This window comes from Borostomias antarcticus (assembly GCF_949987555.1).
Source record: "Borostomias antarcticus genome assembly, chromosome: 9".
NCBI lineage: Eukaryota > Metazoa > Chordata > Actinopteri > Stomiiformes > Stomiidae > Borostomias > Borostomias antarcticus.
Window position 1 is genome coordinate 28776781 of NC_140242.1, and position 25000 is coordinate 28801780.

General features: G+C 47.6%; 2 protein-coding genes across 2 annotated transcripts in view; both read right to left on the reverse strand.

Annotated features, from left to right (window-relative positions):
- Positions 1 to 6083, reverse strand: part of LOC311312977 (kinesin heavy chain-like) — a gene marked incomplete at both ends in the record, with an annotated part of 24368 nt that extends 18285 nt beyond the window's left edge. Inside the window, 2 exon segments of the mRNA XM_084442984.1 lie at positions 202 to 251; positions 6071 to 6083. Coding sequence (XP_084299110.1) covers positions 202 to 251; positions 6071 to 6083 — 63 coding nt within the window.
- Positions 6084 to 14495: 8412 nt separating this feature from the next.
- epc2 (enhancer of polycomb homolog 2) overlaps positions 14496 to 25000 on the reverse strand; it is a 15141-nt gene continuing 4636 nt past the window's right edge. The window contains exons 4-14 of the mRNA XM_084443700.1: positions 24987 to 25000; positions 23255 to 23403; positions 22473 to 22602; positions 21413 to 21622; positions 21070 to 21153; positions 20753 to 20901; positions 19828 to 20177; positions 18079 to 18215; positions 16749 to 16896; positions 15942 to 16236; positions 14496 to 14617 (exon numbers count right to left, since the gene is read on the reverse strand). The exon at positions 24987 to 25000 is cut by the window's right edge and continues 193 nt beyond it. Of these exons, the coding sequence (XP_084299826.1) occupies positions 14545 to 14617; positions 15942 to 16236; positions 16749 to 16896; positions 18079 to 18215; positions 19828 to 20177; positions 20753 to 20901; positions 21070 to 21153; positions 21413 to 21622; positions 22473 to 22602; positions 23255 to 23403; positions 24987 to 25000 (1739 nt within the window). The 3' untranslated portion in view covers positions 14496 to 14544. The remainder of the gene's footprint in view (positions 14618 to 15941; positions 16237 to 16748; positions 16897 to 18078; positions 18216 to 19827; positions 20178 to 20752; positions 20902 to 21069; positions 21154 to 21412; positions 21623 to 22472; positions 22603 to 23254; positions 23404 to 24986) is intronic.

Genomic DNA, 25000 nt, shown 5'->3' on the forward strand with positions numbered 1-25000 from the left:
AGCCAATAGAAGGAGAGCGATGGAGTCACATGCTGTTGGAAGGAGCAGGGTCACCTGCAGAGCCGTGGACAGGAACAGATGTCCGCCTCAACACGGCGTCCAACGCCGTTAACCATGTTTTACGACCTCCTCGGGTCTACGATCTATAAATACGACTCAGGATTTGCAGCGCTTTTGTCTCTGTAGCAGCTCGATCCTCACGGCCTCTGTGGCTGTTTCATTCATCCCCACGCCCGTGTGGGCGTCGCACACTGGACCAGGACGCCCACAGAGAAACACAAAACACCTTCGGCTTCCTGTACGCTGAACGTGTTGAAAAAGGTCTGATTGAAACCAGCCATGGGCCATTTTAAGAGCTCTGATCACTTTGACGGTGCTTTTTTTTTTTTAAGATAAAAGATGAAAGATAAAAGATTTCACCGACAATTTAATCCTTTCTCTGATTGAACCAGGAAAATCAATTTCACACAGCTGAGCGCCCGCTGCCTCCATGCCAGCCGCGCTTCGGACAATAAATTCACCTCAGAATTTATTTTTATGAAAAATCATTAATGTTCACTTCTTTTCTTAGTGTTTTAAATGCAGTTCCCTGTTGGCTGAGGTGTGTGGAGGCAATCAGTCTCTATCAGACGACCATCGGTTCTAAAATGTCAATGACGCTGCATATATCAATATGTTTGAAATGTCAGCGCTGGAATCAGAACATGTACATTAAGCACTGCGTTGCTATAACGTACAGATTAGGTGTTGAACTTATCTTTTGTCAAGAATGTATCCAAAATGACATATGGGAGACCTCAAAAGTGTGTGTGTAGTGTGTGTGTGTGTGTGTGTGTGTGTGTGTGTACTACCAACACTTCCACCATCCCCCACCCCAATAACAAACGATGCAGGCATTCATTTTCCTCCATCTGGCCACATGCAATCAACGCCCCCCCCCCCCCCCCCCCCCGGCCCCCCTCCCAAAGGACATGCTCAAAGAGAGGGTTACCGTGGGTTACGGACTGATCCATTATTTATTTTAACAGAACACGAGGGAACTTAGTTAAATGTGTTCACAGTCAAATGTATGCGCATACGTTAAGGTACTGCGATGACAATGACTAAGACAATATTCTCGGCACGCAAGAGAACATTTGGCTACAATCAATGTTTAAACTAACGAGGACATTTACACACGCAGTAAAAGAAAACAAAGAAGAAGAAAGATGGCCTCAAGATACGTTTTTCAGTTCAAAGGATGTTCAAATGTATTCATCATCCTCATGCATCTAACTCTAGGTGCTTTTAAGGTGAGGTAATATAAATCAAATTAAAACGGTTATAAAATATACAACACACACTACACTACCAGAGGTCTATACACACTACACTACCAGAGGTCTATACACACTACACTACCAGAGATACACACTACACTACCAGAGGACTATACACACTACACTACCAGAGGTCTATACACACTACACTACCAGAGGTCTATACACACTACACTACCAGAGATACACACTACACTACCAGAGGACTATACACACTACACTACCAGAGGACTATACACACTACACTACCAGAGATATATACACACTACACTACCAGAGGTCTATACACACTACACTACCAGAGATCTATACACACTACACTACCAGAGGTCTATACACACTACACTACCAGAGGTCTATACACACTACACTACCAGAGGTCTATACACACTACACTACCAGAGGTCTATACACACTACACTACCAGAGGTCTATACACACTACACTACCAGAGGTCTATACACACTACACTACCAGAGGTCTATACACACTACACTACCAGAGGTCTATACACACTACACTACCAGAGATCTATACACACTACACTACCAGAGGTCTATACACACTACACTACCAGAGGACTATACACACTACACTACCAGAGGACTATACACACTACACTACCAGAGGACTATACACACTACACTACCAGAGGACTATACACACTACACTACCAGAGGTCTATACACACTACACTACCAGAGGTCTATACACACTACACTACCAGAGGTCTATACACACTACACTACCAGAGATCTATACACACTACACTACCAGAGGTCTATACACACTACACTACCAGAGGACTATACACACTACACTACCAGAGGTCTATACACACTATACTACCAGAGATATATACACACTACACTACCAGAGATACACACTATACTACCAGAGGTCTATACACACTACACTACCAGAGATATATACACACTACACTACCAGAGGACTATACGCACTACACTACCAGAGGACTATACACACTACACTACCAGAGGTCTATACACACTACACTACCAGAGATATATACACACTACACTACCAGAGGTCTATACACACTACACTACCAGAGGACTATACACACTACACTACCAGAGATATATACACACTACACTACCAGAGGACTATACGCACTACACTACCAGAGGACTATACACACTACACTACCAGAGGTCTATACACACTACACTACCAGAGATATTATACACACTACACTACCAGAGATATTATACACACTACACTACCAGAGGTCTATACACACTACACTACCAGAGGTCTATACACACTACACTACCAGAGGACTATACACACTACACTACCAGAGGTCTATACACACTACACTACCAGAGATACACACTACACTACCAGAGATCTACACACTACACTACCAGAGGTCTATACACACTACACTACCAGAGGACTATACACACTACACTACCAGAGGTATTATACACACTACACTACCAGAGGTATTATACACACTACACTACCAGAGGACTATACACACTACACTACCAGAGATCTATACACACTACACTACCAGAGGTCTATACACACTACACTACCAGAGGTCTATACACACTACACTACCAGAGGTCTATACACTACACTACCAGAGGACTATACACACTACACTACCAGAGGACTATACACACTACACTACCAGAGGACTATACACACTACACTACCAGAGGACTATACACACTACACTACCAGAGGACTATACACACTACACTACCAGAGGTCTATACACACTACACTACCAGAGGTCTATACACACTACACTACCAGAGGTCTACACACTACACTACCAGAGGACTATACACACTACACTACCAGAGGACTATACACACTACACTACCAGAGGTCTATACACACTACACTACCAGAGATCTATACACACTACACTACCAGAGGACTATACACACTACACTACCAGAGATATTATACACACTACACTACCAGAGGTCTATACACACTACACTACCAGAGGACTATACACACTATACTACCAGAGGACTATACACACTACACTACATGGGGTCTATACACACTACACTACCAGAGGTCTATACACACTACACTACCAGAGGTCTACACACACTACACTACCAGAGGTCTATACACACTACACTACCAGAGGACTATACACACTACACTACCAGAGGTCTATACACACTACACTACCAGAGGTCTATACACACTACACTACCAGAGGACTATACACACTACACTACCAGAGGACTATACACACTACACTACCAGAGGTCTATACACACTACACTACCAGAGGTCTATACACACTACACTACCAGAGGACTATACACACTACACTACCAGAGCACTATACACACTACACTACCAGAGGTCTACACACTACACTACCAGAGGACTATACACACTACACTACCAGAGATCTACACACTACACTACCAGAGGTATTATACACACTACACTACCAGAGGTCTATACACACTACACTACCAGAGGACTATACACACTACACTACCAGAGGTCTATACACACTACACTACCAGAGGTCTATACACACTACACTACCAGAGGACTATACACACTACACTACCAGAGGTCTATACACACTACACTACCAGAGGACTATACACACTACACTACCAGAGGTCTATACACACTACACTACCAGAGGTCTATACACACTACACTACCAGAGGACTATACACACTACACTACCAGAGGTCTATACACACTACACTACCAGAGGTATTATACACACTACACTACCAGAGGTCTATACACACTACACTACCAGAGGTATTATACACACTACACTACCAGAGGTCTATACACACTACACTACCAGAGGTCTATACACACTACACTACCAGAGGACTATACACACTACACTACCAGAGGTCTACACACACACTACACTACCAGAGGACTATACACACTACACTACCAGAGGTCTATACACACTACACTACCAGAGGTCTATACACACTACACTACCAGAGATCTATACACACTACACTACCAGAGATATATACACACTACACTACCAGAGGTCTATACACACTACACTACCAGAGGACTATACACACTACACTACCAGAGGACTATACACACTACACTACCAGAGGTCTATACACACTACACTACCAGAGGTCTATACACACTACACTACCAGAGGTATTATACACACTACACTACCAGAGGTATTATACACACTACACTACCAGAGGTCTATACACACTACACTACCAGAGGTCTACACACACACTACACTACCAGAGGTCTATACACACTACACTACCAGAGGTCTATACACACTACACTACCAGAGGACTATACACACTACACTACCAGAGGTCTACACACACACTACACTACCAGAGGTCTATACACACTACACTACCAGAGGACTATACACACTACACTACCAGAGGACTATACACACTACACTACCAGAGATCTATACACACTACACTACAAGAGGTCTATACACTACACTACCAGAGGTCTATACACACTACACTACCAGAGGACTATACACACTACACTACCAGAGGACTATACACTACACTACCAGAGGTCTATACACACTACACTACCAGAGATCTATACACACTACACTACCAGAGATCTATACACACTACACTACCAGAGGTCTATACACACTACACTACCAGAGGACTATACACACTACACTACCAGAGGACTATACACACTACACTACCAGAGGTCTATACACACTACACTACCAGAGATCTACACACTACACTACCAGAGGTCTATACACACTACACTACCAGAGGACTATACACACTACACTACCAGAGGTATTATACACACTACACTACCAGAGATCTATACACACTACACTACCAGAGGTCTACACACTACACTACCAGAGGACTATACACACTACACTACCAGAGGTATTATACACACTACACTACCAGAGGTCTATACACACTACACTACCAGAGATCTATACACACTACACTACCAGAGGACTATACACACTACACTACCAGAGATCTATACACACTACACTACCAGAGGTCTATACACTACACTACCAGAGGTCTACACACTACACTACCAGAGGACTATACACACTACACTACCAGAGGTCTACACACTACACTACCAGAGGTATTATACACACTACACTACCAGAGGTCTATACACACTACACTACCAGAGGTCTATACACACTACACTACCAGAGGTCTACACACACTACACTACCAGAGGACTATACACACTACACTACCAGAGGTCTATACACACTATACTACCAGAGATCTATACACACTACACTACCAGAGGTCTATACACACTACACTACCAGAGGTCTATACACACTACACTACCAGAGGTCTATACACACTACACTACCAGAGATACACACTACACTACCAGAGGACTATACACTAGGGTGCATCAAATTGCAATGTTAAAATTAAATCTCAACATATCATTCTGCCTGGGGTGGCATTTTGTTATGACACACATACAAATGATTTGTGCAAAGTTTTGGGAAAATTACTTGAGATTTAGAGGTCCAACGCAGCATGTGAAAAATACCAAAATGGGCGTTTTTGGGTGTTTTCCTGAATAACATCGATGCAATCTCAAAAACGACAAGAAATAGATTTTTAGAACATTTATTTTGAATAGAACAACATAAAATCTAATACTCAAGTAAAGTACAACTCCTCAGTGTCTGTACTTAAGTACAGTATTCAAGTAAATCAAGTTACTGTCCTCGAACATGTCTCAATATAGTGTCCTACTCCTGGTCCAGCTTGCGCTTGCTGCGGCGAAGATTTGGATTTTGTGTGCGGTCATGCTCAACTGCCTGCAGCACATTTTGCAGGTGCTCCTCGCTCCTGGCTGCTGCCACGAAGTCTGACGTCAGTTTGACGCCACGCTCGGCACAGTCATTCACCACATTGATGGCACGTACATTCACTGCACCCGTTTGAAATGCTGCACTGGAAGTCCAATCCTCTACATCCAGTGAAAGAAAAGTTGGATCAATGTGCAGCAGGTGCATGCCGAACCAGCAGTCTGGGTTGGCGAGGTCAGCCAAGCTGGTGGTCGGCGAGAGGGTTGGAAACTTCGGCTTGCCAAAGCCAGTGCCAAAGCGGAGCTGTGGGGCTCGCATGGGTAGATCAGCCGGCTTGTGCTCCAAGATGGCATCTGCAAGTGCGCGCCGCTCACCAACTGGCACCTTGGTGCTGAAGAGTGCCAGGGGCAGCATCTCGCATGTCAGGTACCATAGGTGCCTCTCCAGAGCCTTAATTGCTGATGCAGCGATGCCCTCGTCAACAGCCTTGTATTCACACAGGTGGCAGTAGAGTGTGAGGTCATTCCATCCAGCATCTACGGCCGTGTCACAGGCCATCCACCATGTTGCGTAGATGTGCGTAATGAACTTGGCAAACGCCCGAATCTTCAACACCTGCTGTTGTGTTGTGATGGTCCCCTGAGGAAGCAACGCAATGTGCTGCTCCATCAAGGCCAGCTTGAGGGTGTAGAGCAGCTTGGCCATCCACCGTGCCTTGTGCAGTGCTCCCGGTCGTTGCAAGGTTACTGGAGTTTGATCTGCAATGTCTGCACTCAGATACACTAGACATAGCTGCACAAACTCACGATAGTCACCCCTCTTGTAGTTGAGCAATCCTGCAGCGCAAACATTGAGTTCAGCACGCAACTTGCCAAGAAATGGTGGTTCAGCATCCCCAGGAATGTAGCAGGACAATGTGCCGCCCTTGAGTGGCAACAGGTTCCAGTTGTCCCGCAGACGTGTAAACAATGTCACCTCTGGCGATCGTGACACCTCCACCTTGAGGTGAGTGAAAATGTGGCTGAGGAGCACCTCTCCGATGTGGTGCCGGCAACCGGACCAGAGTAGTGGTCGACCCAGTGAGTTCTGGATGGCAATGCAGGCTGCTGTGAGATGGCCGGTGTTTGAGGCCGTGGTGTCAAATGCCATGTTGACAACCTGATCGGTACAGCACCAGTCCTGCAGCAGCTTGCATGTCAGCCGGGCGATGATCGTTCCACATGCCTCGTTAGTCCCCTTCATGTATGCTGGCACGCCGAGTAGTTTTAGCCGCTCCGCATCTCCGACCACCACCGTCAGACGCTCCTCCAACTGACGCACATTGTTGAGTATTGGTGTCAACTTGCTGTCCCAGTGCAGGGTGCACATGGGAGGGGGTGTCCACTGCTCGTGCTGTTCCTCACTGATGGTCTTCAGCACTTGACGGCGTGATCGGTCTGCTGTCGCGTAGGATGTGGAGACCATTTCTGAATTTCCACCTGACTCCTCGATCAGGCCGCGTGTGAAAGCAGCCTGCTGCGTTGGTGTCATCTTCAATCGTGTAGCCAGTGACACAAGGCTTGGCCGGCTGAGAATGTCAGATGGAATGAATGCTGTGGTGCCTGTCTTCTTGCGTTCACGGATGGGTGTGTTCTCAGCCAGTGGAGCAACTGCTTCATCTGCATTGCCATCCTCATCACTTTCGCTTTCTAATACCACCATGCTGGTAGACATCGCCGTCATCTCCTGCTCCTTGGTGAGGTAGGCCTGCTGCGCTTCTTCACGCTCCTGTCGCCGCTTCACCTTAATAATGATAATAATAATAATAAACTTTATTTGTATAGCACCTTCCATGACATGCAATGCAGCTCAAAGTGCTTTACAGATCAAGCACAAAACATTAAAATAAGAAAATAGAAGCAGAAACATAAAATTACATAAAAATAAAAGCAAACCTTGGATTGCAGCTTGACATCGAATGCTCCAAATGTGGCCACTCTGTCGCCCTTCATGCTGGCTAGAAAAGCAAGGTCCTCTGCATCACGGATCAGCTCCTCTGCGTTTGGAGTCCACAGCGGGAACGTGGCATCCAGCTTGTGCTCCATTGCGTCCACCAGTCGAGCAGTAGCCTCACTGGAGCGCCTTTCCTTTGGTATGCGCCGCAGCTTGTTGTTGGCATCGAAGAGGGCTATCATCTTCTCACATGCTCGCTGATCACTCCCCATTGGGATGTTGGCCTTTCCATAAAATGGACGCACCTGCTCCAAAACAATCTTAGCCGCCTGGAACCGTGACATGGCTCCAGTCAAACCTGGTCGCTTTGCATGCAGTTGTGTGTCGCAGTTATACAGCAAGCACCGCAAGATCTGGTGACCACTTGGCAGCTTGGCGCCAGTGATAATGGCATCTGCATCGGTGATAGTGGCGCCCAGACCAAAAACCAGGGTGCGGCTCCTCTGGCAGGGGCCTAAGGCCATCTTGTGAGAGCTGGATCCTGTGGTGTGTGATGGTGGCGTTGAGGGAATTGACTCAGCAACTGAGCTACACAGGCAGAGCTTTTTATAGGCAAAGCCCCCCCCCCCCATTTTTATGCAGGTGCGTGAAAATAGAATAGTTCCCGCAAAACAGAGGGTAAAATGTGCGGGAATATTGGAACAAACAGGTCTCCGGGCTTGAAATGTAACAATATTGCAACAACACACACACTGTTGTTGAATAACACACACACACACAGAGGTGCGGGAATATAGGAGCAGACAGGTCTCCGTGCTTGAAATATAACAATGTTGCAACCTTGTGCGTGAATAACTCACATTCACACACACACACACACACACACACACACACACACACACACACACACACACACACACACACACACACACACACACACACACCAGCAGGCCATGTGCGAGCAGGGCAGAGTGAAGGGACAGTTCCTGTTACCCCCTTATGCCATAAAATCAGACGTACCGTTGCACCTCTAAATCACCTCGTATCGCTTTAATATTTTGTATCTATTGTTTTTGCATGGATGGTAACACTTTTAGCACCCATGCAAATCAATATTCCGGAAATGTGTATTTTGATGCACCCTACTATACACACTATACTACCAGAGGTCTATACACACTACACTACCAGAGGTCTACACACTACACTACCAGAGGACTATACACACTACACTACCAGAGGTATCAGAGGCGGGTTGGTATCCCGACCCTTGACCCAGAGAGAGAGAGACCAGCCCTAACACAGAGCCGGCAAGATCAACACCGGTCCAACACACTGTGTTGAGTGAATAAATATACACAAGCACATTACAACAGAGCACACTAGCACAAAGCACACTAGCACTGAGCACACTAGCACAGAGCATACTAGCACAGAGCACACTAGCACTGAGCACACTAGCACAGAGCACACTAGCACAGAGCACACTAGCACAGAGCACACTAGCACAGAGCATACTAGCACAGAGCACACTAGCACAGAGCATACTAGCACAAAGCACACTACCACTGAGCACACTAGCACAGAGCACACTAGCTCAGAGCACACTAGCACAGAGCATACTAGCACAGAGCATACTAGCACAGAGCACACTAGCACAGAACACACTAGCTCAGAGCACACTAGCACAGAGCACACTGACTACATCTGGACTATGGGGGACTATATCTGGACTATATGGGGACTACATCTGGACTATGGGGGACTACATCTGGACTATGGGGGACTACATCTGGACTATGGGGGACTATATCTGGAATATGGGGGACTACATCTGGACTATGGGGGACTACATCTGGACTATGTCAGCCTAATACTATCTTCAGGTTTAACTCCAGCCCTAATTAGGAAATCTCACATCTGTCAGTCCAAACACACACTCACCCACACACACACACACACAATGAGCACACAAGTGCACTAACACGGCACATGCATGCACATGCACACACACACACACACACACACACACACACACACACACACACACACACACACGCGAGCACACAAGTGCACTAACACGGCACATGCATGCACGTACGTACACACACACACACACACACACGCACACACACACACACACACACACACACACACACACACACACACACACACACACACACACACACACACACACACAAACTCTGTGTATTTTCTTTAACAGTCCTGCCGGCTGATCTCAGCCCTATCCACGTTACCCCTCCCTTTTTCCATTACGGGTGAAAACACGTCTTATTTACGCCACTTAAACTCAGTCAGCAGCTGACGGCCATCTTCTGCTGCTCCTCCCCTCGCTGGGTGACCGGGGCTCTTCATTCACATTACTGACCAGTCAGCAGTAATGTCCTTATGGGTTCAGACAGGCCACAATTGGCTGTTTCCCCCGATCAGACAGACTCCAGGCTCCTGTGCTGTGGTACAGTACTTCACATGACATTACATTACAACCATTTAGAAGATTCTTTTTTTTGTTCTTTAAAAAAGAAGAAGATATTTTAAGGCATTTCTGCTTTATTAAGATAGGACAGAGCAGGGACAGACAGGAAAGGTGGGAGAGAGATAGAGAGAGAGAGAGAGAGAGAGAGTGGAAGACATGTAGCAAAGGGAGTGGGCCAGATTCGAACCCTGTATCCAAAGCGACTAACAATAATTGCATTTAATGTAGGAAAAGTCAGTGTACTACTACTTGCCAGAACTCACAAGTGCATCTCCTTTCTAAAACAAGGGACTAAGAGCATAATCTAGTGCTGAAGGCAAAGTGCAAAAATAGCAACCTAAAAGACAATAGGTGTTTAAGAGAACTTCTCACAGAAGAAGACAGGGTGGTCCGGAGGAAGGGATGGAGAGATGGAAGGATAGAGAGAGAGACGCTCTGGCTTCACAGCATAGCGTTCGTCTATTTGAAGCAGAGACAACTATACAGAGTCATTTGTAATGCCGGTCTATCCTGCTATCCAGTTACTGTGAGGGACAAGACAAGAACCAGGCCGGCCGGACGAGAGTCCAGTGCGTCATACTCAGCAAGACAGCAGCAGGATGAGTGGTTATGTTGACCATGATGTCTTTGGGAGGTGACAGGTTGGACAGGTGCATCAGATAGCAGCACCAAATATATATTACACACACTCAAAGTCCTACACTTGGATTTGGGTACGTGCAGCATAGTGAGATGGACAAATTTAAGTGAACTATTCATTTATTTTTTTGAGGGTAGATTTCCCAGATGTGTATGTCGTCATGGTGACTATACCACATGGGGGGGGTGAGTGATATGAGCCCACCGAACCTAATTGAATTTCTATGACTCACAGATTCATTTCCATCAACAGTGAATGATGAGGATGATCTCAGGTCCTCAATAATTTATTCTAATGTATGAAGAGGTCATATGGAAATCATATCTGTCTCCACTGCTGATGGCGAGGCGTGAAGGTGGAGCTCCATGATCAGTCACTGCTATGGTATGGTGATGTCTGCTATGGAAATGTTAACGTATAGATAAGCACTCAAACGTCCGCCTGCATATCCGTCTACCACCATTAGACGGGTAGCAGCATGTGTAATAACTAATAATGAACATCGCCCTGTGAAGCAGGAATGTTCAACTGACCTGTATTGTTTGAGAATCATTCCGACATGCAGTATCTGACCACGTTTTTGCATTGGGCAACAAATGGCAAGACTATTAGTAGACGGTCAGAGAAAGATAAGATTAATTAACTGTGCGAAAAAAAATACCAAACGCACCATCACTCTATATGACTATTTATTGTCGATTTTGCTGCCTCAACTTCTAAAGATATAGACGTGGGGAAAACTGGATTTCAGAAGAATTTATAAAACTATAAAGCATGTAGCCTATGGACCCGTCCAATGTTTCGGATAGGTTATTATCTTATAGGATCAGGATCAACTTTCTTTCTGGATGACTGGAGGTTTTGAGAGGAACGCTTAGTCTCAGCTAAGGCTTTGTGTGGAGCACAACTATAATTCTCTGAACCCTGAAAACAAATTGAACTAACTTACCGTTATAATCACCGTGTCTTCACCCTTAAATTTAGGGATATATTTGTCTCCTCTAGTGAGTTCTGATTCATTCAGAGGCCTGAAGCGGCACATCACTTTCACTCCGCATTCAGCAGCATCCGCCATGTCAACGGGATTGGATCCAACCAGAAATCAATTTAGTTTTCTTTGTCAACATACAAATTAAAAAGCTTCAGGATCTTTTTTTCTTTTTACCGAGGTGACATCGAATCTCTATCGATGTCAAACGTCCATCGAGCCAATTAAGCACAGAGCGTCTTAATTGATATCCTATCGCCAAAAGTAAACTGACAAGTCCACACAATAGCCTGGTGTACGACTGTGGTAAATGACATGGATAAGGAAAAAAAACCTATTGTTTAAAGTCCTTTGCTGTCAAATATTTGCTTCCGAATTGCTCTTTCCAGGGAAGCGCGGTGTCATTCTCCATCCCAGACGTCTGCAGGTCGGTCCTCTGATGCGCGCGCCCGAGGCTCAGGAGAGATGCTGATGCTGCGCGGTCACGTGCTCTCTGATGCGCGCTCCCGAGGCTCAGGAGAGATGCTGATGCTGCGCGGTCACGTGCTCTCTGATGCGCGCGCCCGAGGCTCAGGAGAGATGCTGATGCTGCGCGGTCACGTGCTCTCTGGATTCCCGAGCACGCGCAAAGGAAGTGTCCGATCAGCTGCATTGTCACGTTACTGATGAGGAAAGCACCTTGCACTCATTTGAGTCCTCGATGAGGTTTGTATTTCACAAGAAATAGCCTACATGTAATTAATTTATGTAGACCTACTGTTCAGAAGTGCTCCCCACGTTTGTAGCAGCAGGTGTAGTAGTATATCAGGGTGTATGAGGTGTAGTCGTATATCTGAATCAGTGTTGAGCAGCTAGCTGTTGTTACTCTAATGTGAAGCTGTGCCACCTATACCTTCTCATTTTTAGCAGAGCTCAGCCTCGCTCATGCCGTTTGAGTTTCTACTCCACCTGCCAATGAAAACCGAAATTACAATCTGACCTCCCAGTCTCCCCAAACCTGATTATCTCTCAGGGATGGGAAATCAGTGCCTGGTCTGTAGGCTACGACAGGAAACAGAGAACACTCAGGACAGGAAACAGAGGCCCCTCAGGAAGTGGCATGATTATCCCACACGGAGAGCCACGCAGTCACTATACCGATATGTATAGATATATATTTTTTATTTCCCAGCATTTTTTTCTGAAACACTCCAAGAACAAGTAACAGGAGAAAACGTATGTCTGAAGAAATAGTGCATGAACACAACACTAGCATGACTACTAATCTAAACATGTTTCTACCCTCCTGTACAGGAACCACTACATCAACTAGGCTACGCTAAAGAACAGCCGAGGCCAAGCACTGACCGTCAGACAACCTTTCTACAGTTACTTGCCCCTTGACCCCCGAAAAATAATACAAAAAAAGTATGCATACCCCTCCAGTCCAAAGGGGTAGTCGTTCAGTACGCCAATATTCTGATACCACAATACAATACAAGACAGTATGGGGGAAATCCTGTGCTGTTCATTGGCTTAAACTCCCTACCCGTTTAAAAAGGCAAATATATTATAAAAACGTTTTTTCCTGTTTTACATTTGCAGATTGATTTAAGGATGCATTTGTTATTTCAATGTGGATTTAAATAAATATGTTCCTATGGAGACAATAGCTCATTCTTCACCGTTTTTTTGGAAAAAATCTGCATCAGATGAAAATCAAAAGCAAATTATTAAAAATTAAAAAGACAATTTTCTGTTACACCTAACAAATGAACAGAAAATACTGGTCTGTATGGGAAAAAATGCCACTAATCTAATTACAAAAAGTCCCTAGCTATTCAATTTGTGAAACCAAATCAAATCAGGCTAATTTTTCCATCCTTAGAAAAAAAAGCACCACCAAATATGCTCCCAGACATCCGCAGGCATATTTTGCTGATTTGTTTTCTGTGATACAAAAATGTAAACATTGCAAAATAAATAGTGAAAACGAGTGATGAAGGACCCATGCTCATGATCCCCACACAAACGGTTGCATTTCATGTACTATTTGTTTGCATTTTCAAGTGCAAAAGCATGATGACAAAATTCGCTTGAATTCAAGTAACAGAAAAAAAAGAACATACTAATGATACAAATATACTATTTTACAAGGTAGTGATATTCCCAATTTACAAAATGTACATGTATAATATTGACAAATTTATAATTTGTTATATTTTGATATGCTCGATTCAGTATAGGTCCTTGTATTCTGCCCCCTGCTGGCCGAGGCTTGCATTGCACCTCTGGGAGGAGTCCGTTTGTCACATTCACCGGTCTGAGCAGAGAGGGGGGGGGGGGGGGCTATGTCACTTCCATCGCCACTGTGGTCTCTGATAATCCGTTCAACACAAGTCTCTCTGGTTCGTGATTCTCCCTGGGAACGACAAGAAAACTGGGTTTGAGTTCACAAATACACACCAAATACACACCAAATACACACCCAATACACACCCAATACACACCCAATACACACCCAATACACACCCAATACACACCAAATACACACCCAGCCAGCGAGTACGTCAGAAACTACATGAGAATGACCCAGTTATCTTCCAATGTAATAAACACAGAAGCAAATGAGAAGCTCGCTACCGTAGAGACCCGGTCAGTGTTTCCCCTGGGCCCCGCCCTGCCCCGCCCTTACCTGACCCGGTCAGAGCATTTCCCCCGGGCCCTGCCCTTACCTGACCCGGTCAGAGTGTTTCCCCCGGGCCACGCCCTTACCTGACCCGGTCAGTTTCCCCCGGGCCACACCCTTACCTGACCCGGTCAGAGTGTTTCCCCCGGGCCACGCCCTTACCTGACCAGGTCAGAGTGTTTCCCCCGGGCCACGCCCTTACCTGACCCGGTCAGAGTGTTTCCCCCGGGCCACGCCCTTACCTGACCAGGTCAGTTTCCCCCGGGCCACGCCCTTACCTGACCCGGTCAGAGCATTTCCCCCGGGCCACGCCCTTACCTGACCCGGTCAGAGCATTTCCCCCGGGCCACGCCCTTACCTGACCCGGTCAGAGTGTTTCCCCCGGGCCACGCCCTTACCTGACCCGGTCAGAGTGTTTCCCCCGGGCCACGCCCTTACCTGACCCGGTCAGTTTCCCCCGGGCCACACCCTTACCTGACCCGGTCAGAGTGTTTCCCCCGGGCCACGCCCTTACCTGACCAGGTCAGTTTCCCCCGGGCCACGCCCTTACCTGACCAGGTCAGAGTGTTTCCCCCGGGCCACGCCCTTACCTGACCCGGTCAGAGTGTTTCCCCCGGGCCACGCCCTTACCTGACCAGGTCAGTTTCCCCCGGGCCACGCCCTTACCTGACCAGGTCAGTTTCCCCCGGGCCACGCCCTTACCTGACCAGGTCAGTTTCCCCCGGGCCACGCCCTTACCTGACCCGGTCAGAGTGTTTCCCCCGGGCCACGCCCTTACCTGACCTGGTCAGAGTGTTTCCCCCGGGCCACGCCCTTACCTGACCTGGTCAGAGTGTTTCCCCCGGGCCACGCCCTTACCTGACCCGGTCAGAGTGTTTCCCCCGGGCCACGCCCTTACCTGACCCGGTCAGAGTGTTTCCCCCGGGCCACGCCCTTACCTGACCAGGTCAGAGTGTTTCCCCCGGGCCACGCCCTGCCCTTACCTGGTCAGAGTGTTCCCCCTGGGCCCCGCCCTTACCTGACCTGGTCAGAGTGTTCCCCCTGGCCACGCCCTTACCTGGCTATGCTGCCGATGGCGCCGGCGGGCGTGGCCTTGGTCCCGCGGTCCAGGCTGTTGGCCATGGTGGCCAGCTTTAAGGCAGACGGCGAGGGGGCGGAGCTCCGGGCGCTGTGGTGGGGGTGGGACACCGGGGGGCGTCCGTGGGCGTGGCTGCGGTGGTTGGTCAGAGACTGGGGGGGCGCGGCGGCGTGGGAGGGGAGCAGCGGGCCGGCCCCGGAGGAGGAGGAGCTTCTGCCCGGCGTCCCCGAGCTGACGTGGGCGGAGCTAGAGGAGTGAGGAGGTCTGGGCGTCCCTGTGGAGGAGAGGATCAAAGACTTCCCCATTTGCACTTCAGACTTTATCCCCACGTCTACGACGACGAACAGTCACTGTCTAACGAGATATGGTCGTTTTGTCAGCCGGATAATAAACACCAATAATGAACCTGCAAGTCTACATCTATCAAGCTAGCTGCTCATTTGATATTACTCCCACACCCACTGGCACATTTTTATTGTTTTTTTAAGATATTTTTTAAGGCATTTCTGCTTTATTAAGATAGGACAGTGTAGTTGACAGACAGGAAAGGTGGGAGGGAGGGAGGGAGGGAGAGAGAGAGAGAGAGAGAGAGAGAGAGAGAGAGAGAGAGAGAGAGAGAGAGAGAGAGAAAGAGAGAGAGAGGGGAAGACATGTAGCAAAGGGGCGTGGGCCGGATTCGAACCCACGCCGCTGCAGAAAGGACTAGCCTTTACATGGTAAACACCCCAGCCCGTTGAGCTACCGGGGCGCCCCCCCTCCCCCCAGGCCGACCAGGCGGACCCTCACCTGAGGGCTGGACGACCCCGTTGACACTGGTCCTGTGGGGCTTGTTCTCGTTGTTGACCCCGCCGGGGGCGCTGACCACGGCAGAGGCGGCGAAGTGGGCGCTGGCCGAGTCCAGGGTCTTGGACAGGCAGTCGGTGGTACTGGCATTCTGAAACACGGAACAACCCTCTCAGGTTACAAACAAACAAACATGGCAGACAGAACTACACACCCAGCGTTTAACTTCCCAAATGCCAGATGGAAGCTGCTGTCAACGTCACTCAATGTTTGCTGTTGACTTTGTCGTTTCTTGTGCCTGTTGTATGTAATGTCTCTGTTGCAATACGGTACTATGCCCAAGACAAATTTACCCACGCGCACAATAAATAAATAAATAATAATAAATAAATAGTAGTGTGTACCTGTAGCAGGGGGTTATGGGTAGTAGTGTGTACCTGTAGTGGGGGGTTGTGGGTAGTAGTATGTACCTGTAGCAGGGGATTATGGGTAGTAGTGTGTACCTGTAGCAGGGGGTTATGGGTAGTAGTGTGTACCTGTAGCAGGGGATTATGGGTAGTAGTGTGTACCTGTAGCAGGGGATTATGGGTAGTAGTGTGTACCTGTAGTGGGGGGTTGTGGGTAGTAGTGTGTACCTGTAGCAGGGGATTATGGGTAGTAGTGTGTACCTGTAGCAGGGGATTGTGGGTAGTAGTATGTACCTGTAGCAGGGGGTTATGGGTAGTAGTGTGTACCTGTAGCAGGGGGTTGTGGGTAGTAGTGTGTACCTGTAGCAGGGGGTTGTGGGTAGTAGTGTGTACCTGTAGCAGGGGGTTGTGGGTAGTAGTGTGTACCTGTAGCAGGGGGTTGTGGGTAGTAGTGTGTACCTGTAGCAGGGGGTTGTGGGTAGTAGTGTGTACCTGTAGCAGGGGGTTGTGGGTAGAAGTGTGTACCTGTAGCAGGGGGTTGTGGGTAGAAGTGTGTACCTGTAGCAGGGGATTGTGGGTAGAAGTGTGTACCTGTGTGTTTTGATTCTATAGCAGGGGATTATGGGTAGTAGTGTGTACCTGTAGCAGGGGATTGTGGGTAGTAGTGTGTACCTGTAGCAGGGGATTATGGGTAGTAGTGTGTACCTGTAGCAGGGGATTGTGGGTAGTAGTGTGTACCTGTGTGTTTTGGCGTTCTGGCGGTGCCGGGCGGGAGTGGTCTGTAGCAGGGGATTGTGGGTGGTAGTGTGTACCTGTGTGTTTTGATTCTATAGCAGGGGATTATGGGTAGTAGTGTGTACCTGTAGCAGGGGGTTGTGGGTAGTAGTGTGTACCTGTAGCAGGGGGTTATGGGTAGTAGTGTGTACCTGTGTGTTTTGGCGTTCTGGCGGTGCGGGGTGTCGGGCGGGCGTGGTCTGGGTCTGGAGAAGCTGAGCCAGCTGCTGTTTCTGCATCTGGGCCAGCTGCAGCTGATGGGTCTGGTACTGCTCCTCCGTGATGCAGACTGACGGGAGAGAGAGACCAGTACGGTGGGTGAGACACAGCAGAGAGAGAGACCGGTACGGTGGGTGAGACACAGCAGAGAGAGAGACCGGTACGGTGGGTGAGACACAGCAGAGAGAGAGACCGGTACGGTGGGTGAGACACAGCAGAGAGAGAGACAGGTACGGTGGGTGAGACACAGCAGAGAGAGACCGGTACGGTGGGTGAGACACAGCAGAGAGAGACCGGTACGGCGGGTGAGACACAGCAGAGAGAGACAGGGGCATAGCAGGTTAGACACAGCAGAGGGAGACAGGGGCATAGCAGGTTAGACATGGCAGAGAGAGAGACAGGTGCACGTCCATGAATAAACACAGAAGGTTATGGACCTCACTTCTCTAGTGTTGGGCCCAATGGAAGCTGCTCAGCTCACTCAAGTCAGGTAAGCATTCGAGTATTGATGAGGCTGAATATACTTGATTGCCAATGTGCAAGGATATTATTTTGTATGACGAAAGTTTCTTAATTAAGAATTCTAAGACATTTTGCCAGAGACAGACAGGGTGGTTTAGACAGACAGAGAGGGTGGTTTAGACAGACAGAGACAGAGAGATACAAAGAGAGACAAAGCAGATAGACAGACAGGGTGGGTTAGACAGACAGAGAGACAGACAGGGTGGTTTAGAGTTCCTTGTCTTTGAAATTGAGTTTAACATGTTTTTGAATGATTTTTCAAGGTGCCCATCCACATCCATTGTATGACCTAAACGGTGGTAGAGCAATTATCAGACTTTCTCAAAAGTGCTAGTTTTGTCAACGTTTTGATCTGAACCATTGTATATGATCATAAGTAACCTTAAAACAGGGCTAAACATGCATTTTCCCTTTACTACTCCTTTAAGAACCCATTGCATTTTAGGCTATTCTTGCACTTTGCCTTCAGCGCTAGATGATGCTCTTAGTCACTTGTTTTAGAAAGGAGATGCGCTTGTGAGTTCCGGCAAGTAGTAGTACACTGACTTCCTACGTTAAATGCAATTACTGTAAGTTGCTTTGGATAAAAGCATCAGCTAAATGACTGTAATGTAATGTAACATAGCTAGCAGCAGCAGGCTGAATCATCACTACAGCCCAGCCCTGCCCAGCGTGACAGGGACAGTATTATAGTATGGGTGTGTTGTGTTTCTGGAACCCAGGCTGGATGACAGTGTGTGTTCCCACAGAGCTGCTGGGAGAGGAACACAGTCTGGAGGACACCAACACTGATTGGACGACGGCGTGACTGACCAGCTCACCTACTGTGGTGTAGAGCATCTAATCCATCTAATAAAGTATTTTAGATTGCTATTCTGTATTTTAGATTGGTATTCTCGCACTTTGCCTTCAGCACTACATTATGCTCTTAGTCACTTGTTTTAGAGAGAAGATGCACTTGTGAGTTCTGGCGAGTATTAGTACACTGACTTTTCCTACGTTAAAGGCAATTATTGTTAGTCGCTTTGGATAAAAGCATCTGTTAAATGGCTGTAATGTAATGTAATCCCAGTTCAAGTAAACAGTAAACACAGTAAAGTAAAGTAAAAAAGTAAAGTAAACTCAGCCGCTCGTCCCAGCAGGTATGAACAGGATCTGACCTGAGGAGAGGGTCTTGGTGTTGAGTGGCGCTGCTCCGGCCAGCCTGCTGTAGAGGGAGGTTCTGCCGGGTCTCTCCCCCTCGCCGGGCTGCTCCTGGGCGGGCCGCGGCCCGAAGCACCGCCACCTCAGCGCCTGGATGTTGCTCAGGATGTCGGCCAGGGAGGAGGCGGCAGCGGCGGCGGCCGAGCCCGGGGAGGGCGTGGCTCTGTGGGGGTGCGAGGAGGAGGAGGAGGAGGACGAGGAGTCCGGGAGGTCTGGAGCCCCGGGTCTGGGCAGGGAAGCCAGGACGTCCGGGTCCAGCTGCTTCAGCACGCCGTCCGCGTCTGCCGACGCGCGGTCCAGTAACACCCTGAGAGGACGAGGGAGAGAGAGGACGACGTGATTGGCCAGGACGCTCGTCTCGTCATTCTCAGTTCTCTGAGCTACGGGGTTCTATTCCCAGCGTTCCAAACAGAGAAACAGAAACCAGGGTTCCCACTCCAGGTCAAAGGTCAAATTCCCAAATTCTGTTCCCTGACTCTCAATGACTAAAAAGCAGAATTTCTATGACCTGTAATGACCTGGAAAAACTGTTGAAGAGCGGTAAGGGGATAAACGGGCGGCGAAAAATCAAGTAAACGTAACAACCACTCACGCAATACAGGAAACGTGAAATAACACCATTAAGAAAAATACTGCACGGAATATACCACATTTTGATAAATACCAACTAAAATTCAAACATGCTACAAAGAAAATTCCCTGATATCCCATGACGCGGCTTAAAACATGATCCAATCCCCGGACTTTCCATGCTTGGGAGGGGCAGTGTAAAACCCCACGATATTCCCGAAATTCCACGATATTCCAGAAATTCCCAAACCAGAAGAGACGGTGAGAAGCTGTTTGGGAGGTGGAAGGAAGGAGGTGGGGGCGCTAGTTTACCTGCCCCCCCGGCCCACGCGGCGGCGCGCCAGCCCCAGGCAGCGGCGTGGCACAGACAGGACGGTGAGCGAGTGGCGGTGGCGCAGCGCGTCCAGACCCGCCAGCTCGGGGTGCTCCCACAGCGGCACGCCGCTCTGGTCCGCCGGAGGCTGCAGAGAGAAGAACCGGCCGTTAGCCTAGCTGCTACGAACGCGCCCCAACGCCTATCACATCACCAGAGAGCGCTGTGTGGAGAATGTGAGGGTTCGAGAGGGGCGGACCTCAGATGACATTACTGAGTGTGTTGATGATGATGGCTCTGGTTTGATGAGACTTACGGCCTGGTACTGACACCCTGCTTTCCTCCTGAACGCAAACACCCCGTCGGGGTCGTTCTCCTCGTCTGGCTCCGATGGGGGAGACTGGAGGAACAAGCCAACACGACGCATTAAACACGCCGAATAACTGCACAAATACACGTTTGTTTGTTTGTTTGTTTGTGTGTTTGCTTGTTTGTTTGTTTGTTTGTTTGTATGTATGTATATATAGTATATAATATGACTTAAGTCCAACCCCAGAGACACATGACCTAGGCCAATCTATGTCCGTAGCGTTTGCACTCTTACTCTCTTTGGCCCCCTGACTACCCCCATCATGAGGCTGCCGTGAGGAGCTACTGACCAGGGGCGGGTAGTCGTCCTCCCCGGAGCTGTGGAAGTCGTACTGCTTGATGTCGGCCTTGTTGATGGTGTACTGGCTGGGGGGCCGGCCGGGGCGCCGGGGGGGGTACAGCAGCTTGTCCCGCTTGGTGTACTTCTTCTTTGGTCGGACGAAGTTGAAGGGAGCCTCCTCCCTCGCAGAGACGTGGTGGGGGAGGCCGGACTTGTGCGTCTGAGGGAGACGGGACAGATGGAGAGAGAGTTAGTAGTTAGTTAGTGGTAGTGGTTGATAGTGATGGTAGTGGTTGATAGTGATGGTTGATAGTGATGGTAGTGGTTGATAGTGAAGGTTGATAGTGATGGTAGTGGTTGATAGTGAAGGTTGATAGTGATGGTAGTGGTTGATAGTGATGGTAGTGGTTGATAGTGATGGTAGTGGTTGATAGTGAAGGTTGATAGTGATGGTAGTAGTTGATAGTGAAGGTTGATAGTGAAGGTTGATAGTGAAGGTTGATAGTGATGGTAGTGGTTGATAGTGATTGATGATAGTGATGGTAGTGGTTGATAGTGATGGTAGTGGTTGATAGTGAAGGTTGATAGTGATGGTAGTAGTTGATAGTGAAGGTTGATAGTGATGGTAGTGGTTGATAGTGAAGGTTGATAGTGATGGTAGTAGTTGATAGTGAAGGTTGATAGTGATGGTAGTGGTTGATAGTGAAGGTTGATAGTGATGGTAGTGGTTGATAGTGATGGTAGTGGTTGATAGTGATGGTAGTAGTTGATAGTGATTGATGATAGTGATGGTAGTAGTTGATAGTGAAGGTTGATAGTGATGGTAGTAGTTGATAGTGAAGGTTGATAGTGATGGTAGTGGTTGATAGTGAAGGTTGATAGTGATGGTAGTGGTTGATAGTGATGGTAGTGGTTGATAGTGATGGTAGTGGTTGATAGTGATGGTAGTGGTTGATAGTGATGATAGTGGTTGATAGTGATGGTAGTGGTTGATAGTGAAGGTTGATAGTGATTGATGATAGTGATGTTAGTAGTTGATAGTGATTGATGATAGTGATGTAGGCCCTTACCTTGGTCTTGATCTCAGCTTTGTGGCGGTTGCCGTTGGTGAGGACGATGGGAGCGGCGTACACAGGCTTCTCAGCCAGAGGCACCGTCACCTCGTTGAGAACCTCGCCTGTGAAGTCCCCCATCTGATACCTGCAAGGCACAGAGACACCATGATAGTACAACCACAAGCTGTTCTGATACCTGCAAGGCACAGAGAGACCATGATAGTACAACGACAAGCTGTTCGCAGCTGGTCATCGCTCACGCTGAGCAGCAGGCTGAGGAGAGCTGCTCCTCATTAGCACTGAGACTGCAGAGTAACAACGAGGTGAGAAGTGAAATCAATCACCCTACGGGACGTCTGTTGTTCCGTCACAGCGCCCCCTGCTGGGCTACACCATGGTAAAACAAGCGCTCTACACTCACACTCTCCTTCCCATCTATAGCCATGTTTCCATCCACACGTTTTATGCGAATTAAGTTATATCGAATTAAAAATGCCTCATGGAAACAGTAAATATTCGATTAAAAGTCATGAAAATCGACAAAACGTTTGTACTGTCGATCTCGTCGGATTTTCTCTTGTTCGACAAAAGTCTTTTGTGATAAATGCTTTATCCGATTTAAAGCTCTTAGATGGAAACGCACGTTCACCGGCTTTATTCACATTCATATTTTAGCGATCCTCACATAAGTGGATGGAAACATGGCTACCGTGAGGGCGGGGCGTAAGAGCTCGGGGCGGTCCCACTGCTCTCCCCCTCACTGTCTCTCCCCCTCACTGTCTCTCTCTCCCCCTCACCGTCTCTCCATCACCTCCAGGGTGAGGTGCAGCATCTCTCTCTTCAGCTTCTCCCTGCGCTTGATCATCTCCAGGATGGTGACGGTGCGGCTGAACTCTCTCCTCAGCTTCAGCATCTTCTCGTAGGACGCCTCGTCGTTCTTACGGTTCTGGACGGGGCAGAGGATCCATATGAGACCTGGTCTGACAGATACCCTGGAGCTAAGAAAGACCGGGAAGCTAAACCTATACGTGCTAAACCTAGACGTGCTAAACCTATACGTGCTAAACCTATACGTGCTAAACCTATACCTGCTAAACCTATACGTGCTAAACCTATACATGCTAAACCTATACCTGCTAAACCTATACGTGCTAAACCTATACGTGCTAAACCTATACATGCTAAACCAATACGTACTAAACCTATACGTGCTAAACCTATACATGCTAAACCTATACATGCTAAACCTATACGTGCTAAACTTATACGTGCTAAACCTATACGTGCTAAACCTATACGTGCTAAACCTATACGTGCTAAACCTATACGTGCTAAAACTATACGTGCTAAACCTATACATGCTAAACCTATACGTGCTAAAACTATACGTGCTAAACCTATACGTGCTAAACCTATACCTGCTAAACCTATACGTGCTAAACCTATACCTGCTAAACCTATACGTGCTAAACCTATACATGCTAAACCTATACGTGCTAAACCTATACGTGCTAAACCTATACGTGCTAAACCTATACCTGCTAAACCTATACGTGCCATGTCAGGGATTCTGCCCTTAACGTCTACGGGTGAGAGAATATGAGAACAAATGTACATCAGCTACTGTATACTGTATATAGAGGCATGAATTCACCAAACCTTACACATTCAACATGATTCAGAAAGGCAGAGGCTGCTGGGAGAGTTCTAGGATGTTGAACCATCCTCCCTCTTAAGCACCTATTGTATTTTAGATTGCTATTCTGTATTTTAGATTGCTATTCTGTATTTTAGATTGCTATTCTGTATTTTAGATTGCTATTCTTGCACTTTGGCTTCAGCACTAGATTATGCTCTTAGTCACTTGTTTTAGAAAGGAGATGCAATTTTGAGTTCTGAAAAGTAGTAGTACTTTGGCTTTTCCTGCGTTAAATGTAGGGCTGCACGATTATGACAAAAGATAATTGCGATTATTTGCTCCAAAATGGTAATTGCGATTAATATTTAATATATAATATGAATATATAATAACCAAAATGTTCCCAAATCACGGACGTTGATCCCTTTCTTGTTACTAACTCACTGACCTCGTTTTCGCTCATTTTTTCACTACTCACGGCTGCAGGTACTTTTGTGACACTTGTCTTGACCTACTGCTGTCTGTCTTCTCTGGGAAATTGCTGCACACAGCCACTCAGCGGGAACGCATGTGATTGGTCAGACAGCATAAGCGCCTGTGATTCGTCTGTGTAGTCCTAGCACACTCAATTCAAAGCAAAATTATTAATCACATTAATTGCGGCCTTTTGCGATTAGTTAATCGCGGAGGTCATAATCGCGATGTCGGTTAATTCACGATTAATTGTGCAGCCCTAGTTCAATGCAATTATTGTTAGTCGCTTTGGATAAATGACTTATGTAATGTAAAGAGAGGCATGAATGAACCAATCAGTCACAGAGAGTGGTAGAGGGGAGAGAGGTGCTGTAGACGGGTTGGTTGACGGGTCGTTGGGGTCGAAGGTGACTCACCTTCCTGGTCTGCA